Genomic DNA, 23,532 nt, shown 5'->3' with positions numbered 1-23,532 from the left:
TTCTCTCCTCCAGGCTTTCACACGTGCTGTTCTTTCTGTTGTCTCCCTACTGATAGCCTCACCTCCCACTTCATGTCTGCTTGTATAACACTCACTCAAATATTCTTTATGAGCAATACAAAATGGTATCAGCAGAAGTATCACCCCTGAAACAGGCTTCCCAAAACCCAAGCCTAGGTTATGGGCTCCTCCTGGTGGGCCTCCCTATCACCTTTTGTTTCCCTATTATTATCCTAAAGTTATATTGCAATTGCTAGTTGTTCTTGTTGTTAGGTGCTGTTGAGTCAGTTCCGACTCATAGTGACCCTATGCACAACAGAACGAAACACTGCCCGGTCCTGCGCCATCCTTACAATCGTTGTTATGCTTGAGCTCATCGTTGCAGCCACTGTGTCAATCCACCTTGTTGAGGGTCTTCCTCTTTTCCACTGACCCTGCACTCTGCCAAGCATGATGTCGTTCTCCAGGGACTCATCCCTTCTGACATGTCCAAAGTATGTAAGATGCAGTCTCGCCATCCTTGCTTCTAAGGGGCACTCTGGCCGCACTTCTTCCAGGACGGATTTGTTCGTTCTTTTGGCAGTCCACGGTATATTCAATATTCTTCACCAACACCACAATTCAAAGGCGTCAACTCTTCTTCGGTCTTCCTTATTCATTGTCCAGCTTTCACATGCATATGATGCGACTGAAAATCCCATGGCTTTGGTCAGGCGCACTTTAGTCTTCAGGGTGACATCTTTGCTCTTCAACACTTTGAAGAGGTCCTTTGCAACAGATTTGTCCAAAGCAATGCGTCTTTTTATTTCTTGACTATTGCTTCCATGGGTGTTGATTGTGGATCCAAGTAAAATGAAATCCTTGACAACTTCAGTCTTTTCTCCGTTTATCATGATGTTGCTCATTGGTCCAGTTGTGAGGATTTTTGTTTTCTTTACGTTGAGGTGTAATCCATACTGAAGGCTGTGGTCTTTGATCTTCATTAGTAAGTTCTTCAAGTCCTGTCCACTTTCAGCAAGCAAGGTTGTGTCATCTGCATAACACAGGTTGTTAATGAGTCTTCCTCCAATCCTGATGTCCCGTTCTTCTTCATATAGTCCAGCTTCTCGTATTGTTTGTTCAAGCATACAGATTAAATGGGTGTGGTGAAAGAGTACAACCCTGACGCACACCTTTCCTGACTTTAAACCAATCAGTGTCCCCTTGTTCTGCCTCTTGATCCATGTAAAGGTTCCTCATGAGCGCAATTGTTCTGGAATTCCCATTCTTCGCAGTGTTATCCATAGTTTGCTATGATCCACACAGTCGAATGCCTTTGCGTAGTCAATAAAACACAGGTAAACATCCTTCTGGTATTCTCTGCTTTCAGCCAGGATCCATCTGACATCAGCAATGATATCCCTGGTTCCACGTCCTCTTCTGAAAGCGGCCTGAATTTCTGGCAGTTCCCTGTCGATATACTGCTGCAGCCATTTTTGAATGATCTTCAGCAAAATTTTGCTTGAGTGTGAAATTAACGATATTGTTCTATAATTTCCACATTCGGTTGGATCATCTTTCCTGGGAATAGGCATAAATATGGATCTCTTCCAGTCAGCTGGCCAGGAAGCTGTCTTCCATATTTCTTGGCATAGACGAGTGAGCACGTCCAGCGCTGCATCTGTTTGTTGAAACATCTCAATTGATATTCCATCAATTCCTGGAGCCTTGTTTTTTGCCAATGCCTTTCGGAGCAGCCTGGACGTCTTCCTTCAGTACCATTGGTTCCTGATCATATGCCACCTCTTGAAATGTTTGAACATTGGCTAATTCTTTTTGGTATAATGAGTCTGTGTATTCCTTCCGTCTTCTTTTGATGCTTCCTGTGTCATTTAATATTTTCCCCATGGAATCCTTCACTATTGCAATTCGAGGCTTGAATTTTTCCTTCAGTTCTTTCAGCTTGAGAAATGCCAAGAGTGTTCTTCCCTTTTGGTTTTCCATCTCCAGCTCTTTGCACATGCCATTGTAATACTTTACTTCATTTTGAGAGGCCCTTTGAAGTCTTCTGTTCAGTTCTTTTACTTCATCAATTCTTCCTTTTGCTTTAGCTGCTCGATGCTCAAGAGCAAGTTTCAGAGTCTCCTCTGACATCCATCGTGGTCTTTTCTTTCTTTCCTGTCTTTTCAGTGACCTCTTGCTTTCTTCATGTATGATGTCCTTGATGTCATTCCACAACTCATCTGGTCTGCAGTCCCTAGTGTTCAATACATCAAATCTATTCTTCAGACGGTCTCTAAATTCAGGTGGGATATACTCAAGGTCATATTTGGCTCTCATGGACTTGCTCTGATTTTCTTCAGCTTCAGCTTGAACTTGCATATGAGCAATTGCTGGTCTGTTCCACAGTCGGCCCCTGGCCTTGTCCTGACTGATGATATTGAGCTTTTCCATTGTCTCTTTCCACAGATGTAGTCAATTTGATTTCTGTGTGTTTCATCTGGCGTTATCCATGTGCATAGTTGCTGTTTATGTTGGTGAAAGAAGGCATTTGCATGAAGAAGTCATAGGTCTTGCAAAATTCTATCATTCAATCTCTGGCATTGTTTCTATCCCCAAGGCCATAGTTTCCAACTACTGATCCTTCTTCTTTGTTTCCAACTTAAGCATTTCAATCGCCAGTAATTATCAATGCATCTTGATTGCATGTTCGATCAATTTCGGACTGTAGCAGCTGATAAAAATCTTTTATTTCTTCATCTTTGGCCCTAGTGGTTGGTGCGTAAATTTGAATAATAGTCGTATTAACTAGTCTTCCTTGTAGGCGTATGGGTATTATCCTATCACTGACAGCGCTGTACTTCAGGATAGATTTTGAAACGTTCTTTTTGACAATGAATGCAACACCATTCCTCTTCAAGTTGTCGTTCCCAGCATAGTAGACTATATGTTTGTCCAATTCAGAATGGCCACTACCAGTCCATTTCAGCTCACTAATGCCTAGGATATCGATGTTTATGTGTTCCATTTCATTTTTGACTATTTCCAATTTTCCTAGATTCATACTTCGTACATTCCAGGTTCCGATTATTAATGGATGTTTGCAGCTGTTTCTTCTCATTTTGAGTCGTGCCACATCAGCAAATGAAGGTCCCGAAAGCTTGAGTCCAACCACGTCATTAAGGTTGACTCTCTTTTGAGGAGGCAGCTCTTCCCCAGTCATATTCTGAGTGCCTTCTAACCTGGGGGGCTCATCTTCCAGCACTATATCAGACAATGTTCTGCTGCTATTCCTAATGTTTTCACTGGCTAATGCTTTTCAGAAGTAGATTGCCAGGTCCTTCTTCCTAGTCTGTCTTAGTCTGGAAGCTCAGCTGAAACCTGTTCTCCATGGGTGACCCTGCTGTATATGAATACCGGTGGCATAGCTTCCAGCATCACAGCAACACAGAAGCCTCCACAGTACAACAAACTGACAGACACATGGGGGAATTGCTAGTTATTTGTCCCAAATTCCACACTAGACTGTAAGCTCCAAGAGAAAAGGAGCTGTGTTTCCAACATGTTCTACATTATATATTTTCATGGCCCAAAGCATAGTAATTGCTCACTAAATATTTGTGAAATTAAAGATAGTGAAAGAAAGTGAAAAAGAAAGAGATCAGCAAAGGATATGAAATTATTAAAGACTTAAAATGACTTCTGTGGAGAAGAACGCTTTTAATACCAAAGCAGAGAGAAGAGAAATTTTAACAACCATTTATTTCCAAGTTAGGATTTTTGTAGGGTATTGTCACGATCAAAAATGTAGAGTAGAGACACAAAAAAAAAATTACTGAATTTTTTCTTGTGGGTTTGTTCCTACCATTTGCTGGAAGCACATGGAGATTATAGTGCTTTTATTGAAATTTTCTCTCCTTGGGGACTAGCTGAACTCATAAAGTTGTCTCTTACTCAACTATAATGGTATTGTGGCTAAGAAAACTTCTCTGTGTTCTCTCCCTAAGTGCGTGTATGTGTGTCTCATTTGAGGACAAAACCATGTCCACAGCACATGACAGGATTACTCAAAACATGCTTGTATTGCTCTTATTGGGGCAAACACTCTTCAATCCTTTTGTGTCTTTAGCAACATGGGTAGTACACATTCACACTGGACCAGGCTCATCCCCTGGACTATTCTGCCAAGTATCTTTGTTATCCCACAATCTTCTCAGAGTTTCTTCCAAGCAGAAAGATAATTGATTTCTGGCTTCATCTACCCAGCTCATTCTGTCCAGTAAGTTGGTAGGGTGGGAAAGCCAGAACCACACAGAAACAGATCCCAGAGTTACATAATTACTCTTTCTCTCTCCTGGGGGCTGAGGCTGTGCCCCGTCTCCTTTAGGTTTATACAAGGACTATGGTTTTTCCTGCCTCGCATGAAGTTGCTCTTATCAATAGCTATTACCTTATATGGATTAGACTGCCAGATGTCCTCAGGCACTGGGTTGAGGTGTGAGATATTGTTTGTCTTGTTGCTTATATATACAGAATGAAAAATTCTCAAAGGATGAATAGCCCAAGTGTTACTAAGAGTGTCCCTAGTATTCCCCATCTCCCCCATCAAGCAGCTGTCTAAGAGGACAGATGAGAGAAGCCTGCCATCAGGGTATGCTGACATATCATGCGCCAGGACATATGGGAACCACATTTTCTCATATTACTTCTTCAAAAATGAGTTAAATTGGTCTATAAAACATACATCTTTGTGACAACAAAACTGACATGTGAGCAGAGACTCTTGTGAGGAATGACTTGGGAGGAACCAGCAGTGTTGAAGGGTGTGTGTAAATGGAATTCACAGTCAGAAAAGCTAACAGAGAGGGCCCAGCACCTCTCCTGGCATTTCCACTCACTGAATGTGAGAACATTTTGGATGCATTTCAAAAACTGAAGTGTTTACAAGCATAAACATGCTAAGATATGTGATGTAGAATTTGGAGGTATGAGCCTTCTAAATATGTTCTATGCTGACCTACTGCCAAGTTTTATTTAATCTAATACTGAAAACCTTCATTAGTTTTGGGTCTTTAATACTTCAAAACCTTGGATGGCAAAGAAATATGTTTTCATCAATAATGGAACAGCATCCCCAGTCCTAGGCAATCGCTACTATTGTTTGTGGTGGTGGTTGTGTGCTGTCAGTCGATTCCTACTCATAGCGACTATAGGGCAGAGTAGAACTGCCACGTAGAGTTTCCTTGGCTGTAATCTTTACAGGAGCAGATCGCCAGGTCTTTTCTTCTGAGGAGCCATTGATGGGTTCAAACCATTGACCTTTCGATTAGCAGCCAAGCACTTAACCATTGTACCACTAGGGCTCTTTTACTATTGTCTACTGAGTACTTATTCTTGGGCATTACAGCAGAAACAATACTGAAAACCAGGCAAGATCTCGCCTCTTACGAAGACAATTTAGTTGGGATGACAAGGTCATGAGGTGAACAATTAAATAACCCTTGGGGACAAAAATAGAAGATATGCTTATTACAAAGTGGTATTTAATTAATTTAGTAACCAAGGGGATGGTAGAAACAGTGTTGCAGGAATTTGGAAGACAGAAGGAGTTAGTTTCAGCTGGGGTGTTCAGAAAGCCTTCAAAGAGGAAGTGGAATGTGAGGTGGGCCTGGTGGAAGAGGATCAGGAATGTGGATCCTCTAGCTGGAGGACAAGGGTGCAATCAGAGACTTAGAGGGCAAAGCCAATCAGATGGTGTGCATGGAAAGTCTGTGTGGAAGAACAAGAGCTAAGATGAGAAAGGATTTAACACTGTTTCCTTCAACTCTCTATTAAAGCAACATATAACTTGTTGCCGTCGAGCCAATTCCAACTCCTAGTAGTGTTAATTTCCCATCTTCATTCAGTTAAATGCTGGAGAAGTTTTTCCTTCTAGAAGAGTGCAAAGGCAATCCATAACAAGAATCTTCATAGAGATTTTTGAAAATCTGATTTTTGAAATCTGGGGCCAAATATACAATGCCAAATATACAATGCTAGTTATAGCTGATTAACTAAAAATAATTTCCATTATTTCTCAATACAAATATCTACCTTAAAACCAGGAGAAAAGCTGCACATTATTATTATTTTTTAAGGTTCACATTGTTGTTGTTAGCTGCCCTCAAGTTTCCCCAATTCAAGGCCATCCCATGCACAACAGAACAAATGCTGCACCATCCCCATGATCGGTTGTCGATCTGACAGTTGTGATCTATAAGGTTTTTACTAGCTGATTTTTGGAAGTAGGTGGCCAGGCCTTTCTTCTTAGTCTGTCTTATGCTGGAAATTCCACTGAAATTGTTCAGTATCATAGTAACAGCAAGTCTCTACTGACAACCAGGTGGTAGGTGTGCAGGAAGTACATTGTCCCAGGTCACCCACATGGAAGACGAGAATTCTACCACTGAACCACCAACGCCCCCAAGTTCACATACAGCATTGGTTTCAAAATAATGTTTTCTAGGGTATGTATATAGCTGGAAAAAAAGTAATTTACTATTACCGCTCTTGTCCTGCAGTGTCCCAAAGCTGAAGATGCACCTTAAATGCTTTCCCTGAAGATCCATTTGGTCCTTGCGTGTTATAAACCTGAAATAGACAATCTGCATCAGCTGATACTGCCTTGGATTTTGTCAACATTCAAATTCTCTGGGTTCACTCAGCATGTTTTTTCTCGATTACTATAATCAAAGTTCATAGTGCAGAGTAAATATTTGCTCTGCTTTTCCAGAAGTATCACATATACTCTCACTTTGAAATGTCAAGTACAAATACGATTTTCAACACAATTTAGGCATACTGCAAACTTAAATTAGACACCTTCTGTCATTTCCTCCTGGAGGCAGCAAATGTTAGGACCCAAGTTCTAAGTTCACATACCAACTCTTCATTTAACCTGTTGGAGTCTTATTATCTTACCTGTAAATTGAGACCCATAATCCCTTCTACTTCACAGAGTTGCTGCAAACTTCAATGAAATAATAAACACGAAAGCACTTCTTTAACAGAAAAGTGCTTTATAAATACCTGGAAATCTTTTACTGAGACAGGGATCTTTTTAAGGACTTATGCATGAAATATGCACAGAATTTCTCAGTAAGTTGGCACAGGGCATTTCAAACTTTCCTGTACTAGCCATTTCTTCAGAAGCTCCTTTTAGAAACATTTAAAGTTTAACAATTACAGATTTTCTAGTTTTAAAGGAAAACATCACAATTTTAATATTCAGCTCCCCCATAATATGGTTTAGTGGAAATGTTTCAAAGGAACAAGTTTGCAAGAATTTATATATACCCTGGTCAGTGGTGGTGTGGTGGGTGTAGGGGCAGGGGGGACGAGTAGGAAGCAGGAAAATTCTAGGAGGGGTTGAAAGCAAGTTTGCTAAGACTACACTACAATGTATTGACTTTCAGATAAGGTACAGGATATTATAAGGAATTATGATTTAACTTCTCAGGCAATGGCCTTCCAACCACCATGTCTTTTGTTTTCTTCCCACTTCTCAAGGAATGAGTAGCTTTGTGACATCAACTGGAAGCCGCAGCCATCTTGGCAATCAAGGATACCTTGGGTGGCAGTCAATCTGGCTAAGCTTATGTGCCTATGCTGCACGTCTCACATGTCACAATTATCCTTACTCCTGTCACTAGCGTCTAGCGTGGGAGAAGGAAGTGGTTGTGATTCTCACTTAAAGCCCCTTCTCTTGGAAAGGAGCATGGATTGGTCTCACATTCTGTTCCTAATAAACCAGTGATTGATGGCTGAGTCTACACATAAATAAAAATGCAGCAGAAAATTAGAAAGCTCATGTTCCAGCCATTTGCCAATCACATTTTTCAACCTCTTTCTCAAGAATAGGGAAATAAACACTTGTTCTTACTGAGGAATCTAACTCAGATCAAAGAGTTAAGGTGCTTGGATTCTGAATAATTTAAGTCAAGTTTTAAAAGATCCCTTTAGAATTCAGAAAAAACACACTATACGAATCCATAAGTTTTTTTTTTTATTTTAGTTGCCCTGTATACTTTCAGAGTGAAAAAACAGGGCCACTCAATATTTTTCTAAGTAAGATGGCATTTATAGTTGATTTTTATAGTAATAACTACTACTCTAAAGTAAATGGAAGTGACAGATTATGAACCTCATTTGATAAAAGAAAGACATACCTGGCAAAGAAAAGGCATCGCTTCTTTTCGTAAATATTTTATTTTTGTCGTTGTTGCTGAGAAGATACACAGCAAAACATACATGAATTCAACAGTTTCTACATGTATATTCAGTGACATTGATTACATTCTTTGAACTGTGCAACCATCCTCGCCCTCCTTTTCTGAGTTGTTTCTCCTGCATTAATGTGCACTCACTGCCCCCTAGGCTTCCTATCTAATCTTTCGAGTTGCTGTTGTCACTTGGATCCCACATAGGTAGATTTTAGAAGGGCATTATGTTCAAGGGAAGCCTAGCTTCTTCATTCTTATTTTATACGGAGGAATCAGCAACCAGGTTAACATTAGAGTTAAAAACTCACCACACGTTTTTCCCGAAAGTCTATTCCAACTGTTGTGATGAATTTGGGGTTGAATTTATTGTCGGTATATCTATAAAGAAATGTCGTTTTCCCCACCCCTGAGTCTCCGAGGGCCAGGAGTTTGATCAGGTAATCATAGTCCCCATCTGTCATAGTGATGGTCTTGGTGGGCCTGTGTAGGAGAGGAAAAAGGGATAAGTTATGACTGAAGTTAGTTTTCCTTTGTCTTGTATCAAAACACAACATAAACCTAGTTTTCAAGGTTAAAAAATCAAATGTCTGTATGCTACTAGATTCTGAATTAGCTTGTTCAGAGCAGCCTTAGGGGTAAGGGTACATCTTTTATTTCACTCAGTTCAAATCTTTTGACACCATGTCAGTTAATACGGAGCACAAAGTTATATGATACCCAAAATAGCCATTGCCACAGCAATAGGAGAACTTAAGTAAAAAACCCTTTTTTTAAACCAGTGCCTTTTGGAGGTCAGAAATATGATGTTAAAAAGAGGAGAGTTACAGAAAACAGAAAAATCAGTCCACGGTGATGCACGTATGCTAGAGACAGGCTGATATTACATATGGTTAGTAGAAAAGGAGGAAACCCTGGTGGCATAGTGGTTAAGTGTTGCAGCTGCTAAGCAAAAGGTCAGCAGTTCAAATCCATTAGGCACTATTTGGAAACTCTATGGGGCAGTTCTATTCTGTCCTATAGGGTTACTATGAGTCAGGATCAACTCAACAGCAATGGTTTTTTGTTTTGTTTTATTAGTAGAAAAGGAAAGTCTCAGGAAATATTTTGCATCTACCTATGCAGAGTAAGGTTTCTATCATGTACATGCAAAATATTCCCTATTTAATTTTAAAAATTTAACAACTGGTATGACTAACTTTAAAAACATTACTTGGAAATCAATGCTGAAAAACCTTTTATTCTGAAACACTGAAGCGTCTCCTTTCCAGTGGCAAATCTGCTGTATTAACTGCATGGTAGTATATTTTCCAGGACTTGCAAGAGGGAATGAGCAAGTTAAGAGGCATAGCTATGCTAACTCCAGTGGTATTTTTCCTGACTGAAGGAACAATGTCACTTCTTGTCATTTCTTTCAGTGCCCTGGGCTCCCCTGGCTCGGCCTTGTATACTCAGTTGTTCCAAGAAATGTGGGTGAGGACAAGCCTGGCAGTCTGCACTGGTTACACCAAGACCACCACGATGTGTGTTTGAACAACCCATCGTCTACTGAATACTCGGTTAAATTTCCACTCCTGAGTTGAGCCAAATGATTTTCTATTTGGTGAAACTTTCTGATTCGTAGGTTATAGAAATGGGTCATCATATCCTGTGTAGATGAAGGCCTATGAAGAGTTTTCGAGAGTGGAACGATGGCTTTCCTTGTTATGTGAGAGAGAAGAATATTTCTCCCAACCCTGTAAAATCCAGAATACTTTGTTGTACTCTTCAAGAGCCCTGGGGCAATTAAAATTACGTTTCTGTAATAGGTTTTTTTTTTTTTTAATAGGTTATGCCATGAACGTATCTAAAAATCACTAGATAACTCTAATCATTCTCTAAATGTAAGAAAACGATAAGCCTCGTGTATATGTACATCGATTTAAAACAAAACTTTACTATTTTACATTGTCATTTTAATTAGTAGGCAAAACAAAAAGGTTTCATGTCTTTGGGTAAATAACGATAAAGACGATTACAGTGCACCAGGCTTCTTTTCCTATATGGCCTTTCTGGCTTTGGGGTTAGAATGCTGCCAAATGTTTCTAAAACTGCTTGGGCTGCAGCCTACCCTGTGATTGGTCTAATTTATGCACCTTGCAGGGATTGTCAATATACTATTCAAATTAAGTGACTGTGGCTTACTGAGGGGATTAGTCAGTCTATTTTGCAAATAGGGTACGTAAAACACCTGATAGGATTGAGTGACTATTTTATATAAGCAGCCAATCCAACAGAGGTTTTGAAAGAGAGATACGAAGAAAGAGAGAAGAAGGAACTGTAACACTGAAGATGGTGAGTGATGGTCCAAGATGGTACTAGTGAGAGTAGCAGTGATATGAGTGGCAGCAAACAGGAGACTGGGGAGAGGTGACTGTGGTGGACTTGCCATCCCATGAAGTGAGAGAGAGCTGAATGCCCTTGGGCCGGAGGCTTGCTGACACAGCAGGGTGCCTCCGGTCACTTGTTTTAAAAAAACCAAACCCACTGCTGTTGAGTCGATTCCGATCCATAGTGACCCCATAGGGCACTTGTTAGCAGAGCCAAAAGAGCTGTAACACTGGTCTGAGTCGGGCAGAGGCCAGGCAGAGCGGAGCTTGGAGGCAGAGGCCCAAGTGGGACCTAGCCTGTGGGCACAGCCCACAGAAGGTTCTCCAGCTAGTACGGCTGAGAAGAGGCTGAGAGCTATCCTGGGTGGACACTGTCCTAATCGATGAAGATGATCCTGATCCCAAGCTGTACTCAGTTATTGCCAAGTTGTCTCTGATTCCTGAGATGTAACTCCCCCAATAAACCACTAAACTGCAAGTACAATTTGTGAGTTCTGTGAGACATTGCAGAGAATTACTGAACCCAAAGATGGGAGTAAGAGTACTAAAGGGTGGGGAAGCGGTTGGTGGCAGAGACGAGAGTACATCAGCTTGAAGAAGTTGGACATTTGGGACATCTTTAAATCTGCCTCAGAGGAACCAGCTTTGTTCTGATTCTTATTAAAGAAATTATTACTTAATGATAATTAGGTCCTTAGCAAATAATTCAGGATCATTACATCACTTGTCGGATTTACAATTGTTCTACATAAATATGTCCTTGTATTTGAACCATACTGCTGCTAAATACTACTAAATTTATTATGGATATACATTTCTTTCATTAGTTAATGTTTTTTTGAGGTAGGGTGTTTTTAGAGCTGCCAATACATACTTTTGCTCTAAAGCTTTCCTCCCCCCCGTAACACTCTTGTACCACTAAGTAGAACTCTCAGGGTAGGTTTGCTGACCACGAATGTTCTTTTTCTTTTTTAATATCTAGACAAAGCATAATCACTGCTTAGGAGGAGATGCATAGCAGCCATCAGTAACCTGCATTCCTTAATAAAAGGATACAAGTGTCTCAATTATTGACATGAAATTCTTCTTGGAAAATATCTTGGCTTTTTTATCTGCATTGATTGAGAGGCTAGATGAGATTATTTCTTAGTTTTGGTCTTTCTGAATGTTTTACCAAGACTTTGTAGTGGAGGACGTTGCTGCTGAAAGTTTTTGACCAAATGGATTGTGAAAGAATGCTGACAAAATGCTTTTATTTCCTCCTGCTCAAGATCTAAGGATCCCTGTTGGTACAATGCTTAAACATTTGGCTGCTAACTGAAAGGCTGACAGTTCAAACGCACCCAGTCAAACATGTCTGAGGGGTATTGGAGCCTGTCATTTTACTAGTAAAATTGGAGGAAACTGTTCAGTTTCTTGGGAGAACAAATAAACTCAGTTTATTCTCACTAAGGTGTAAGTGGAAACCCTGGTGGCATAGTGGTTAAGTGCTACGATTGCTAACCAAAGGGTCGGCAGTTCGAATCTGCCAGGTGCTCCTTGGAAACTCTATAGGGCAGATCTACTGTGTCCTATAGGGTCGCTGTGAGTCAGAATTGACTCAACAGCAGTGGGTTTGGTTTTGGTTTTTGGTTAAGGTGTAAGTGACTAAAGACAAATTCTTCCCTAGGTACAAGCCTTGATGGTCAGAGGAAAGAAATTGAAGCCACTGGATGTGTAAATGGAAGATAAAACTGGAGAATCCAATGGCTCCTTGGAAGAGCCAAGAAGGTATATTCATGTACTTCAAAATTTTGCTTAATATTACTATGTTTTCAGTGATTTTTTTTTGTGACAGTGTCTAGAAAGGCTAAAACTTGAGTAAATCTAGTTAAATATTTGAAATATACGGTGTTAGACCTAAAGATACAAATTAAAAAAATCTAATTCATAATCTAGTTCCAGACATGAATACAGTTATAAGTTAAATAAGGACACAAGAAAATATGACATAATTTTGCAAGACAGGACATAATCGATTGTTAGTGAGTCAAGTAGATGGTATGCTTTGGATTCAATGATCTTCATGGACTGCATTGGTCTGAGGAAAATTTATAGAGAAAGATGAAGTTGTGTATAACCTTATAGCATAGGAGGTAGTTAGCTATGAAGAGAGGCAACACAGGACCATTATGTGGGCGATTACTTCCCGCTTGTAGAATGAGACTAGCACCACATGCCAACTACGTGACCTCATGTATTCCTGATCAGCAGCCAATTTGTATCTCTGTTATTTGTACAGAAACCTGCCTGGGGCCAACACTGAGGCTACCTCCCAATCAAGCTACCTTCCAGAGTGAACAATTCAGACTAACATGGATCAGTTCCACTGTGATTCACACTGGCTCTTTTCATAAATGAAGCGTGGTGGACACTATGGCATTTAGCACAAATTCTTCCCAAAATGAAAGTAAAGCTTGGCACTGTGGAAAGGTTCATTTAGTTTCACCAATAGACTAAGGAAACTGACATATAAAGTAGATACGAAAGAGCCTGCCTATAAATTTCTTTTTAAAATGAATTTTATTTCTCATTTTTTATAACATAAAAAACTAGAGATAAATAAAATTCCTTTGAATTTGGTTCTGTTCCTTTTTTTATTACTATGTGATTTTCTCAGTCCTAAAATCCTACGACCTTAATATTCTATCCTTGGCACAGCAAGTACACCACCACAAAGAGAAAAAAAAGAAGAAGAAGAAGAAAAAATGCCTTGGCAAGGTTTCCTGTTCTAAGAACTAGGTTGAAAAAATCATCTGGGAAGGATCGAAAAGCTGACAAATTTAGCAGTAGTGTTTATTTCTGCACAATGATTGATGGTCTTGTCTGTTCTTGGTTCTATGGACCTAAAAAGGAAGAAAACGCCAGAATTCTTCAGAGTTTCAGGAAATGTGTCTGACTCAATCTCATTATCATGGTGTCACAAGCTATACCACAAAAGCCTTGGGGTCTTTTAGATACAGAAGCTAAAAGCGCCATCCCCAGAGCTCTTCATGAGGAGACAAGGGACTGGAGAGAGTAAGGGAAATAATCAAAATTCATCAGCACCCATGAAAACCAAACCTCATTGCCATGGAGTAGATTCTGACTGGTAGTGACCCTGTAGGACAGAGTAGAATTGTCCCCACAGGGTTTCCAAGGCTGCAATCTTTACAGCCACTGTGCCACCAGGGTTCCTTAACACTCACGAGGCTCTCTTAAAGGCAGAAGAAAATCCATGCCATCTTGTAGACCAGCCCCTCAGTTTACTGATGAGGAAGCCATGTGCAGAGAAATTTTGTGACTTGCAGTGGTGACTGCTAATTACTAACAGAGGAAAATCTAAGACTAATATTTGCTATGATTTGAAATGAAAAGTGGGTTAGATAGAAGATAGAAATATTTTCATTCTATGGGTGGAAGTGATTTTCTCCTGGGTATTAAAAGGAATGTGATTTTTGTAACTAGCCTTTTGCAAATAAGGTTGCCCATAGTTTTTCTCTTTTTTCCTGCTATGTTTAATTCTTATTCAATGTATGTTCTATTAGTGCAGAGACTAAATTGCCTTTGTCCACTGCTGGATTCACAGAGCCCAGAACAGTACTTGGCATGTAGTAGGAGCTCAATAAATATATTTAAGTAATTTCTTTCTCTGTAAGTTTTCTTTAACCACATTACATGTATGTATAAACCACTTGCACTAGATAGGACATTATGTTTTATTTTAAATATTTAACTTAATGCTCAGTATTTAGATTAATGTTGAAATGTCTAGATTAATACTTATAAAGCTAATGACATTAATCTCAAGAGCAGTTAGATTCTCCTTCCTTCCTCATATGTGAGGTAAGTGATTTAGATTAAATGACCACTATCTGGAATCTGGATGGTATTTTCCAGTGCCCTGGTGGTGCAGTAGTTAAGAGCTATGGTGAGCTACAGCTGCTAACCGAAATGTCAGCAATTTGAATCCACCAGCCGCTCCTTGGAAACCCTATGGAGCAGTTCTACTCTGTGCTTTAGAATCATTATGAGTTGTACTTGCTTTGTGAAAGTGAGATTTGTGCTCACAGAGAGCATGTAAAGTTGTGGGTTGACTAGGTCATAGCTCAGAGGACAAGGCTTCTCAGTGAAAGCATTCATTCACTCATCTAGCAGCACTCGTTGGTGCCTCTTATTTGCATGACATTTTGCATGGCTCTGAGGATTCACTCATTGCTCTCTAGTGGGAAGTTTAGCAAATGCTCCAGTTAAGTGTCGACTACTAAACAGACAGAATTACCCATGTCAATGTCAGTGTTCTTTGCTAATCCAATAATTAACAATCTCAGGGATGCCCTGACAACCTATGATGAAATCTTGTGACTTTTACTAAATTAATAAAAACCAACTTAATATGCTTAAGGCACTTTGGAAAATTTAAATTGGCTGACAAGGTATTTGTGATATTACTTTACATTCAGTGTAGTTGATTTCAATAAAACAATGCTGTCAAGCATGAAATGGACAGATGTTTAATATTTCTCATTTATCTTTATTTGATTGGCTTGTGTTGGGTTCAAGTGTTGGGTACATTTTGAGGTCTGGCTCTCTCTTAGCAGGCACTTCATTGTCTGAATGATAGCTTGAGGGTGGTACCCACTAACTGACCTTGAAATACTGCTTTCCATAGTCTCATTCATGTGCTGGAGGTTAGAATTAAATGATGGACAGCTGTACTACTCTAGGGACCTATGGCTATGCATCACTAGTAGAGAAGGCATGTTTCAGGAGGGAATGAGATTTTTAAAAAAATTAATCTGCTTTAGTGTATTGTATTTAGCATTTTGTTTTGTTGGAAATGTTATTGTAGTTAATTTTTATTTCAATTCTTCTTAAAAAGCTGTTTAGAATTAATGGATGTATGCAATATGAAATACTCAAACCGAACTTCAAAAAATAAATCAACGTCAACTTAATCAAACCACTTTTACTTAAGTTGACAATAGTTAATGTGTCTTTTGGAACAATCAAATCTATTTTGAAAAATCAAAGTGTCCATTTTGTTTCCCTTTGTGATCAAGTGATCTAAGAGAATAGAAATAAACAAAGAATTAACTGAGCTCTGAAGTTCAGCTTACTCACCCTTGAAGTAAAGGATAAAAATACCAACACAGGTCAGCTTTAAACTGATTTATTGCCATTAACATATTATTCCATGATTTAAACTCACTTTTTTTTTTCTAAGCCAATGAATAATTTTATTTCTCTGAACATTTTCTAAACATGAAATACAAAGCTTGAAGATAGATATCCTAGGTAGTGAGCAGAAGTGGACTGGTACTGACCATTTTGAATGAAACAATAGTATGGTCTACTATGCCGAGAAAGAAAAATGGAAGAGGAATGGCATTGCAATCATCCACAAGAAGATCATTTCAAGATCTATCCTATAGGGTCACTATGAGTTGGAGTTGACTTGATGACAATGATTTTCTTTTTCTCTTTTTAATCCTGAAATACAATGCTGTCAGTGATAGGATAATAGTCATATAAAGAAGATCAGTTATTATAACTATTTTTCAAATTTATGCATCAACCACTAATGCCAAAGATGAAGAAATTGAAGATTTTTACCAAGTTCTGCAGCCTGAAATTGATCAAACACGTAATCGAGACACATTGATAATTACTGGTAACTGGAATACAAAAGTTAGAAACAAAGTAGGATCGGTAGTTGGAAAATATGGCCTTGGTGATAGAAAGAATGCCAGAGATTGCATGATAGAATTTTGCAAGACCAGTGACTTATTCATAGCAAATGCCTTTTTTCAACAACATAAACAGTGACTATACACGTGGACCTTGCTGGATGAAATCAAATCAAGTATATCTGTGGAACTAGATGATGGAGAAGCCCAATATCATCAATCAGAATAAGATCAGGGCCAACTGTGGAACAGACTATAAATTCTCATAGGCAAATTCAAGTTGAACCTGAAGAAAATTAAAACAATCCCACGAGATACAAAGTATGAACTTGAGCATATCCCACCTGAATTTAAAGACCACCTCGAGAACAGAATTGACACAATGGACACTAATGACCAAAGACCAGATGATTTGTGGGACGATATAAAGGACATCATACATGGAGAAAGCAAAAGGTCATCAAAAAGACAAGAAAAAAAAAAAAAAACTTAAATGGATGCCAAAAGAGACTCCGAAGCTTGTTCCTGAATATAGAATAGCTAAAGCAAAAGGGAGAAATAAATGATGAAGTAAAAGAGCTGAACAGAAGATTTCAAACGGCAACTCAAGAAGACAAAGTAAAGTATTATAATGAAATGTGCAAAGACCTGGAGTTAGAAAACAAAAAAAGAAGACTACACTCGACATTTCTCATGCTGAAAGAACTGGAGAAAAAATTCAAGCCTAGAGTTGCAATATTGAAGGATTCTATAGGCAAAACATTGAACAATTCAAGAAACATCAAAAGGAGATGGAAGGCATACACAGAGTCACTGTACTAAAAAGAATTGGTCGATACTTGAACATTTCAGGAAATTGCATATGATCATGAACCAGTGGTACTGAAGGAAGAGGTCCAAGCTGCACTGAAGGCACTGGAGAAAAACTAGGCTCTAGGAATTGACAGAATACCAGTTGAGATGTTTCAACAAATGCTGGAAGTGCTCGCTTGTCTATGCCAAGAAATTTGGAAGACAGCTAACTGGCCAACCAACTAGAAGAGATCAATATTAGTGCCCACTCAAAAGAAAGGTGATCCAATGGAATGCAGAAACTATCAAACAATATCATTAATATCACATGCAAGTAAAATTATGCTGAAGATAATTCAAAAACAGTTGCAGCAGTACATCAACAGGGAACTGCCAGAAATTCAAGCCAGATCAGAAGAGGACGTGGAATGAGGGACATCACTGCTGATGTCAGATGGATGTTGGCTGAAAGCAAAGAATATCTGAAAGATATTTACCTGAGTTTTATTGATTATGCAAAGGTATTCAATTGTGTGAATCATAACAAAATATGGATAATGTTGTAAAGAATGGGAATTCCAGAACATTAATTGTGCTCCTGTGGAGCCTGTACATAGACCTAGAAGCAGTTGTTCATACAGAACAAGGGGATACACTTTGTGGTCTAAAATCAGGAAAGGTGTGTGTCAGGGTTGTATCCTTTCACCATACTTATTCAATCTGTATGTTGAGCAAATAATCTGAGAAGCTGAACTATATGAAGAAGAACAGGGCATCAAGATAGGAGCAAGACATTAACAACCTGCGTTATGCAGATGGCACAACCTTGTTGCTGAACGTGAAGAGGACTTGAAGCACTTGCTGATGAAGATCAAAGACCACAGCCTTCAGTATGAACTACACCTCAACATAAAGAAAACAAACAACAGGATCAATAAGTAACATCATGATAAAAGGGGAAAAGACTGAAATTGTCAAGGATTTCATTTTACTTGGATCCACAATCAACACCCATGGAAGCAGCAGTCAAGAAATCAGATGACTCATTATGTTAGGCAAGTCTGCTGCAAAAGACCTCTCTTTTAAAAAAAGCTAGGAAGTCACTTTGAGGACTAAGCTGTACCTGACTCAAGCTGTGGTATTTGCAATTGCCTCATATGTATGCGAAAGCTAGACAATGAATAAGGAAGACCAAAAAAGAACTGATGCCTTTGAATGATAATGTTTGTGAAGTTACTGAGTATACCATGAACTGCCAGAAGAATGAACAACTCTTTCTTGGAAGAAGTACAGCCAGAATGCTCCTTAGAAGTGAGGAAGGCAAGACTTCCTCTCACATACCTTGGATATGTTATCAGGAGGGATCAGTTCCTGAAGAACTTTATGCTTGGTCATAATGTCATCGAAAAAGGGGTGCGGGATCAGACACTGTTGGTTCTGTTGTACACAGAATCGGAACCAACGGTATCTAACAACAACAAACTCTTTTTTTTTTTTCTCTAAAGCAACACCCCCTCTCCACCTTGGCTTACTTTTATGATAGCTTTTGAAACTAAAGTTCCTTTTCTTTTAACTTTTTATTTTGGAAGATTTCAAAAATATACAAAATTTGAGGGAATGGTATAATAAGCCACTATATACTTATCATCCGGCATCTAAATTACCAATATATGGTTAATCGTGTGTCATTTGCCCTAAAACTCTCCCTCTACCAAATTATTTTGTTAGACTTCTTAACATTTTATTCATAAAGAATTCAGTATATATCTTTCAGACAAAATTTATCCGTTTTTACACAATTTTGCACTATGATAATGCACTATTGACATTTTGGGTTAGATAGTCTTTGTTCTCGTGCTGTCTTGTGCATTGTAGGATGTTTCGCAGCATCCTTAACCTCTACCCATGAGATGCCAATAGCCAATGTCTCCAGACATTGCCAAATGTCCTCTGATCTAAAAGATAAGGACTCTGTTTGTTCATCATAATCACAGTCCATTATCATACCGATAAATAAGCACAATAATTTTTTAGCATTATCCAACATCTAGTCATTGGTCAAATTTCCCTGGTTGTCTCATAAATTGTTTTATACCTTGTTCACATCACCAGCCAAATAAGGTCCATCCATTGCAGTTGGTGGATTTGATTAAGTCTCTTCTAATCTGTTCACCTCCTCTATCTTGCAATTTAGTTGTTGAAAAAACAAGGTTGTTGATGCTGTAGAATTTTCTATAGTCAGGATTTTGCTGATTGTATCTCTGAGGTGTCTATGCATATATGCAAATTTGACTTTTTGACAAGAGTATTTCACGTAGCATTGAGTATTTTCAACAGGAGACACATATAATGTCTGATTGTCTCTCTTTTTGTCATGTGAGCTGCCATTGATGATTTTTGCCCAGGTCCATTAGATCCATTGTAACCTCACTAGAGGTTGCAAAAGGGTGGTAGTCTAATTCCATCATTATTTCTCAGCTGGAATTCTTTTATAAAGAGATATTTTCTCTCATTGACCACTTACTTCCCTTTAGGAATATCCATATAGGAAAGGCAGAATAATACTTGATTCTTTCCTTTTATTGACCAGTTTTCAAAATTATGAATTGGTTCTGAGGCATCCTCTCAAGGTGAGAAATAGTTCTTCCATTGCCATAGAGTCAATTCCAACTAATAGTGACCCTATAGGACAGGGTTGATCTGCCCTAAAAGGTTTCCAAGCCTGTAATCTTTCTCCTACAGGGTGGGTGGTGGGTCCGAACCACTGACTTTTTTGTTAGCAGCTGAGCTCTTAACCACTGAGCCACCAGGGCTCCTTATTTTTTTTTAAAGAAGGAAGTATTATATCTTCATGAATGCATGGATTTAAATATATTTGATGTATGTTAATTGTAAGCAGCTGTTATTAAGGTTGAAATTGTCCTATCTTTGGACGATGAGAACGTCCTCATATTGACTCCTGAGTCTTTTTTGACACAACCCTACTAGTCGTTGTGACAAATTGTTTGTTCCTAGAATCAGTCTTTTCTGTAAGGAGCCCTAGTTTCTTTTAGTAGAAAAAGATCGAACAACCACAGTCTAGGGACTGACTACTGAGTGGGTCACTGTTCCTAGGTTTTCGAGAGGACAGAGCTAAGAAAAACTTTAAAAATAAATAAATAAAATACAACATGAGTTTATGTTGATACTTCTAGTTGAAACTTAGGACCACAGGCTTTTAACTTACTCTCATCAATCTGACATCTGGCATTTTAGTAAAAATACTAAAAGTCCTGATTCTCAATGGGACCAGCATAATCATGAATTAACTTTATTCCACAATACGCTCAGAATAACATTACCAACAACACAACCACAAATGGTATTTCATTTTGGTCCGTATGATATAGCCCAGGTTTTTGCGATTTTTTTTGCATACAGTCAACATTACAGAGCCAAACTATTATATTTCAAAGTCAGTTGAAAGAGTTTCTTTGTGTGGTTATGGTACTACCTAGATATCCAGTTAAGATTACTGTTTAATTTTAATTTTAATTTAATTGTGCTTTTCAAATTATGTGAACCCTTGACTTTGTGGTGTTTATGACACACAGACTATTTTTGTTCTTGTTGATATTGTTGCTTTTGGGAGGAGAAAAAAAATTCTGAATCATAGGAAGATTTCTCCACCCCAGGTAATAATAGAGGATATTCTTCTAGTACTTTAATGGGGTCACTTTTACATTTAATTCTCAGACTCTTTTGATATTTATCATAATGTATGTTATAGGGTCGCTATGAGTTGGAATCGACTCGACGGCACTGGGTTTATGTTATGTAAAATTGATCCACTGCATCTCCTAATGATTATTGAGTTGTTTCAATGCAACTTATTTAAAAGTCTATCTTTTCCTCCCTGGTTTGAGATGCCACCTCTATCATACTCTGAATTTCCCTATATAATTAGGTCTATTTCTGCACTTTTCTCTTCTGTTCTATAGGCCTCATTATGTCTTTATGCATCACTGTTTTAAATATGATTATTCATAAAATGATTTTACATCTGAAAGTGTTATCCCCTCTTCATTGTTCTTCTTTTGGGGACATCTTTATGACATTGGATCTTGGTATGTATTTTCATGTGGTCAAATCTTCTATCGTGACTTTCAGGGTTACTTAATAGTTTGCCTCATACAGGTTTTAGATATTTTTGTTAAATTTACATCTAAGTATTTTATTTTATTTATTTGTTTTTGTAAGTTGGGGATCATCTGTCATATTCTGTATATTAGTGCTTATATTGTTATATGAGGGTTATTGATTTTTGTGTGTTGATTTTATTATCTAATACTTTGCTAGATTTTCTTATTATTTGTAGTGGTTTTTCAATTAATTTTTGGATCTTTCAAATGCACAATATCATTTATTAATAGATATATTTTTAGTTCTTTGTTTCAAATTCTTATGCCTCTAATTGTTTTCTCTTATCTACTCTCACTGGCTGATACCTTTATTAGCTAGAGTAGTACAGATAGTAGATATCTTTATCTTGATAATGGTTTTAGCTGGAAATTCTCTAGTATATTCCCATTCAGAATCATGCTGGGTGTTTTTGTTTGGTTTTGTTTTGTTTTTAACCTGAATGGATACTGAATATATTAATTACCTTTATTCCCTCTACTGAGATGATCTTATGGCTTTTCTCTTTAGCTTGAGTTTATTAACATATTTCTTAATATTGAACCAACTTTATAAGTCTGAAATAAGCTCTACTAGCTAATGATACATCTTTTAAGGTGCCGTTGGGTTCTATCTCTTATATTTCACTTAATTTTGCATTAGTATTCATAAATTAGATTCATCTTGTTTTTTGATACAATCCTAGTTTTGAAGTCTGCATTATACCGTGCTCTATAGTAATTTAAGTATTATTGAGATTGTCTGATCTTTAAATGTTTGGAAGAATTTCTATGTGAAACCATTGTTGATGTGACAATTTTGTATGGGAGGGTTTCTTTAATTATCTCTTCTATTTCTTTTTTGGTAATTGGTATTTTTAAACCTCTGTCTCTGCTTGATTCAATTTTGCAAAGTCGTAATTTTCTAACCATTTCATCTAGAAATTCAAAAGTACCTGTATGGAGTTGTACAAACTACTCTCACATGATTTTTAAAACTTCCTCTGTTTGAATGCATTTCCCATTTGACATCTATACTTTTGTATATCTCTACTTATTTGTGAAATGCTTTAGAAAACCAATTAAGGCGCCAGTCATATTACCTCATGAGTTCATTTTACTCTCATAATAGTCCATTGGTCCTCATTTTCTACCAACATCATTCATTTTTGCCTTAAAACATCCTTTCCAACCTTACTCTTTAGCTTCTAAATTCAACCACACCACAACTTCTTCGTCCATGAGTTCATACACTTTTCCCGTTTTACTCCACCTTCTATACACCCATAAAGAGACTGAGTGCTGTGGGGTCAAGTTCTAGTAGACCTTGGAATTCTGGACTTAAAGTCACCAAAACACAAACTTGTTTGAGGTGTGTTCTTACTAAGAAACCTGAAGCTTGCCAATAGTCCTCATAATCGGGATTAAGATGGGCTGCTCTCTAATCCAAGACATTTTTACCTGAATTGAAACAGCTTTTAAATCATTCTATTTACTAATATCGATCCATTCAGATCAACTCTTTTTCATGAATCTTCCTATTATCAGATCATTATCACTCAGCAGGAGCCTGCCAAGTACAAAGCTATTTTGTCTCCAGTTATAGCACAATATTGACAGGTGCTCTAAATGGAAACTTTCTGAGAAGAACATGGGAGCAAAAGCCTAGCATTACCCTGAGGCTCACATGTAATCCTGATTAGGAAGCATAGCCCTAATTGATGTGTGCTTAAAAACATCGTTTAGCAGACAAAATCAATCCAAATCTCAGGGTTCGTTCAAACAATTCAAGCTGTTGGCCTCCAGTAAGCATATTGTCAATAGGGGAAAAATAGTACTTTACAAACTTGGTGTGTCAAATTCAAATCAACTTCTCTGGAGGCTTGTGTTTATGGGTTAAAAGTAACTGAGAAATGTTTTGATAATGCTGATAACCTCAAATATTGATCGATAAAGAGAGAGAGCTTAGAACTTTACAACCCTGGAAACCTGCATGTGTGAAATCCCAAATTCACCCAAGTTCATACTGTGGGCACAGGTCTATTGAAGCTCAGACACACCATCAATATCTGTAGGCTCACCTCATTAGCACAGAGTAAAACACTAAAGTTGTAGTTTCTCCAGCTCCTACAAAATCTCCTTCTTTAGCTTTTCTGAATCCTGGGCTAGATGTGTGTGCAGTTCTATTGCAAAGGTACCAACTTCCTCTGTAGGTCATTTACTCCATCAAGGTTAGAGGTGGTGAGAGACAGGCAAGTTCCAGTTGTCC

At 38.2% G+C, this 23,532-nt stretch overlaps 1 protein-coding gene across 1 annotated transcript in view; it reads right to left on the bottom strand.

Moving 5' to 3' along the window:
- Positions 1 to 23,532, bottom strand: part of RAB27B (RAB27B, member RAS oncogene family) — a 68,554-nt gene that overhangs the window by 10,269 nt on the left and 34,753 nt on the right. The window contains exons 2-3 of the mRNA XM_049900238.1: positions 8,549 to 8,720; positions 6,524 to 6,609 (exon numbers count right to left, since the gene is read on the bottom strand). Of these exons, the coding sequence (XP_049756195.1) occupies positions 6,524 to 6,609; positions 8,549 to 8,701 (239 nt within the window). The 5' untranslated portion in view covers positions 8,702 to 8,720. The remainder of the gene's footprint in view (positions 1 to 6,523; positions 6,610 to 8,548; positions 8,721 to 23,532) is intronic.

This window comes from Elephas maximus, chromosome 11 (genome assembly GCF_024166365.1).
Source record: "Elephas maximus indicus isolate mEleMax1 chromosome 11, mEleMax1 primary haplotype, whole genome shotgun sequence".
NCBI classification, from domain to species: Eukaryota; Metazoa; Chordata; class Mammalia; order Proboscidea; family Elephantidae; genus Elephas; species Elephas maximus.
The sequence above is the reverse complement of the archived record's forward strand: the minus strand, read 5'-3'. Positions and strand labels throughout refer to the sequence as shown.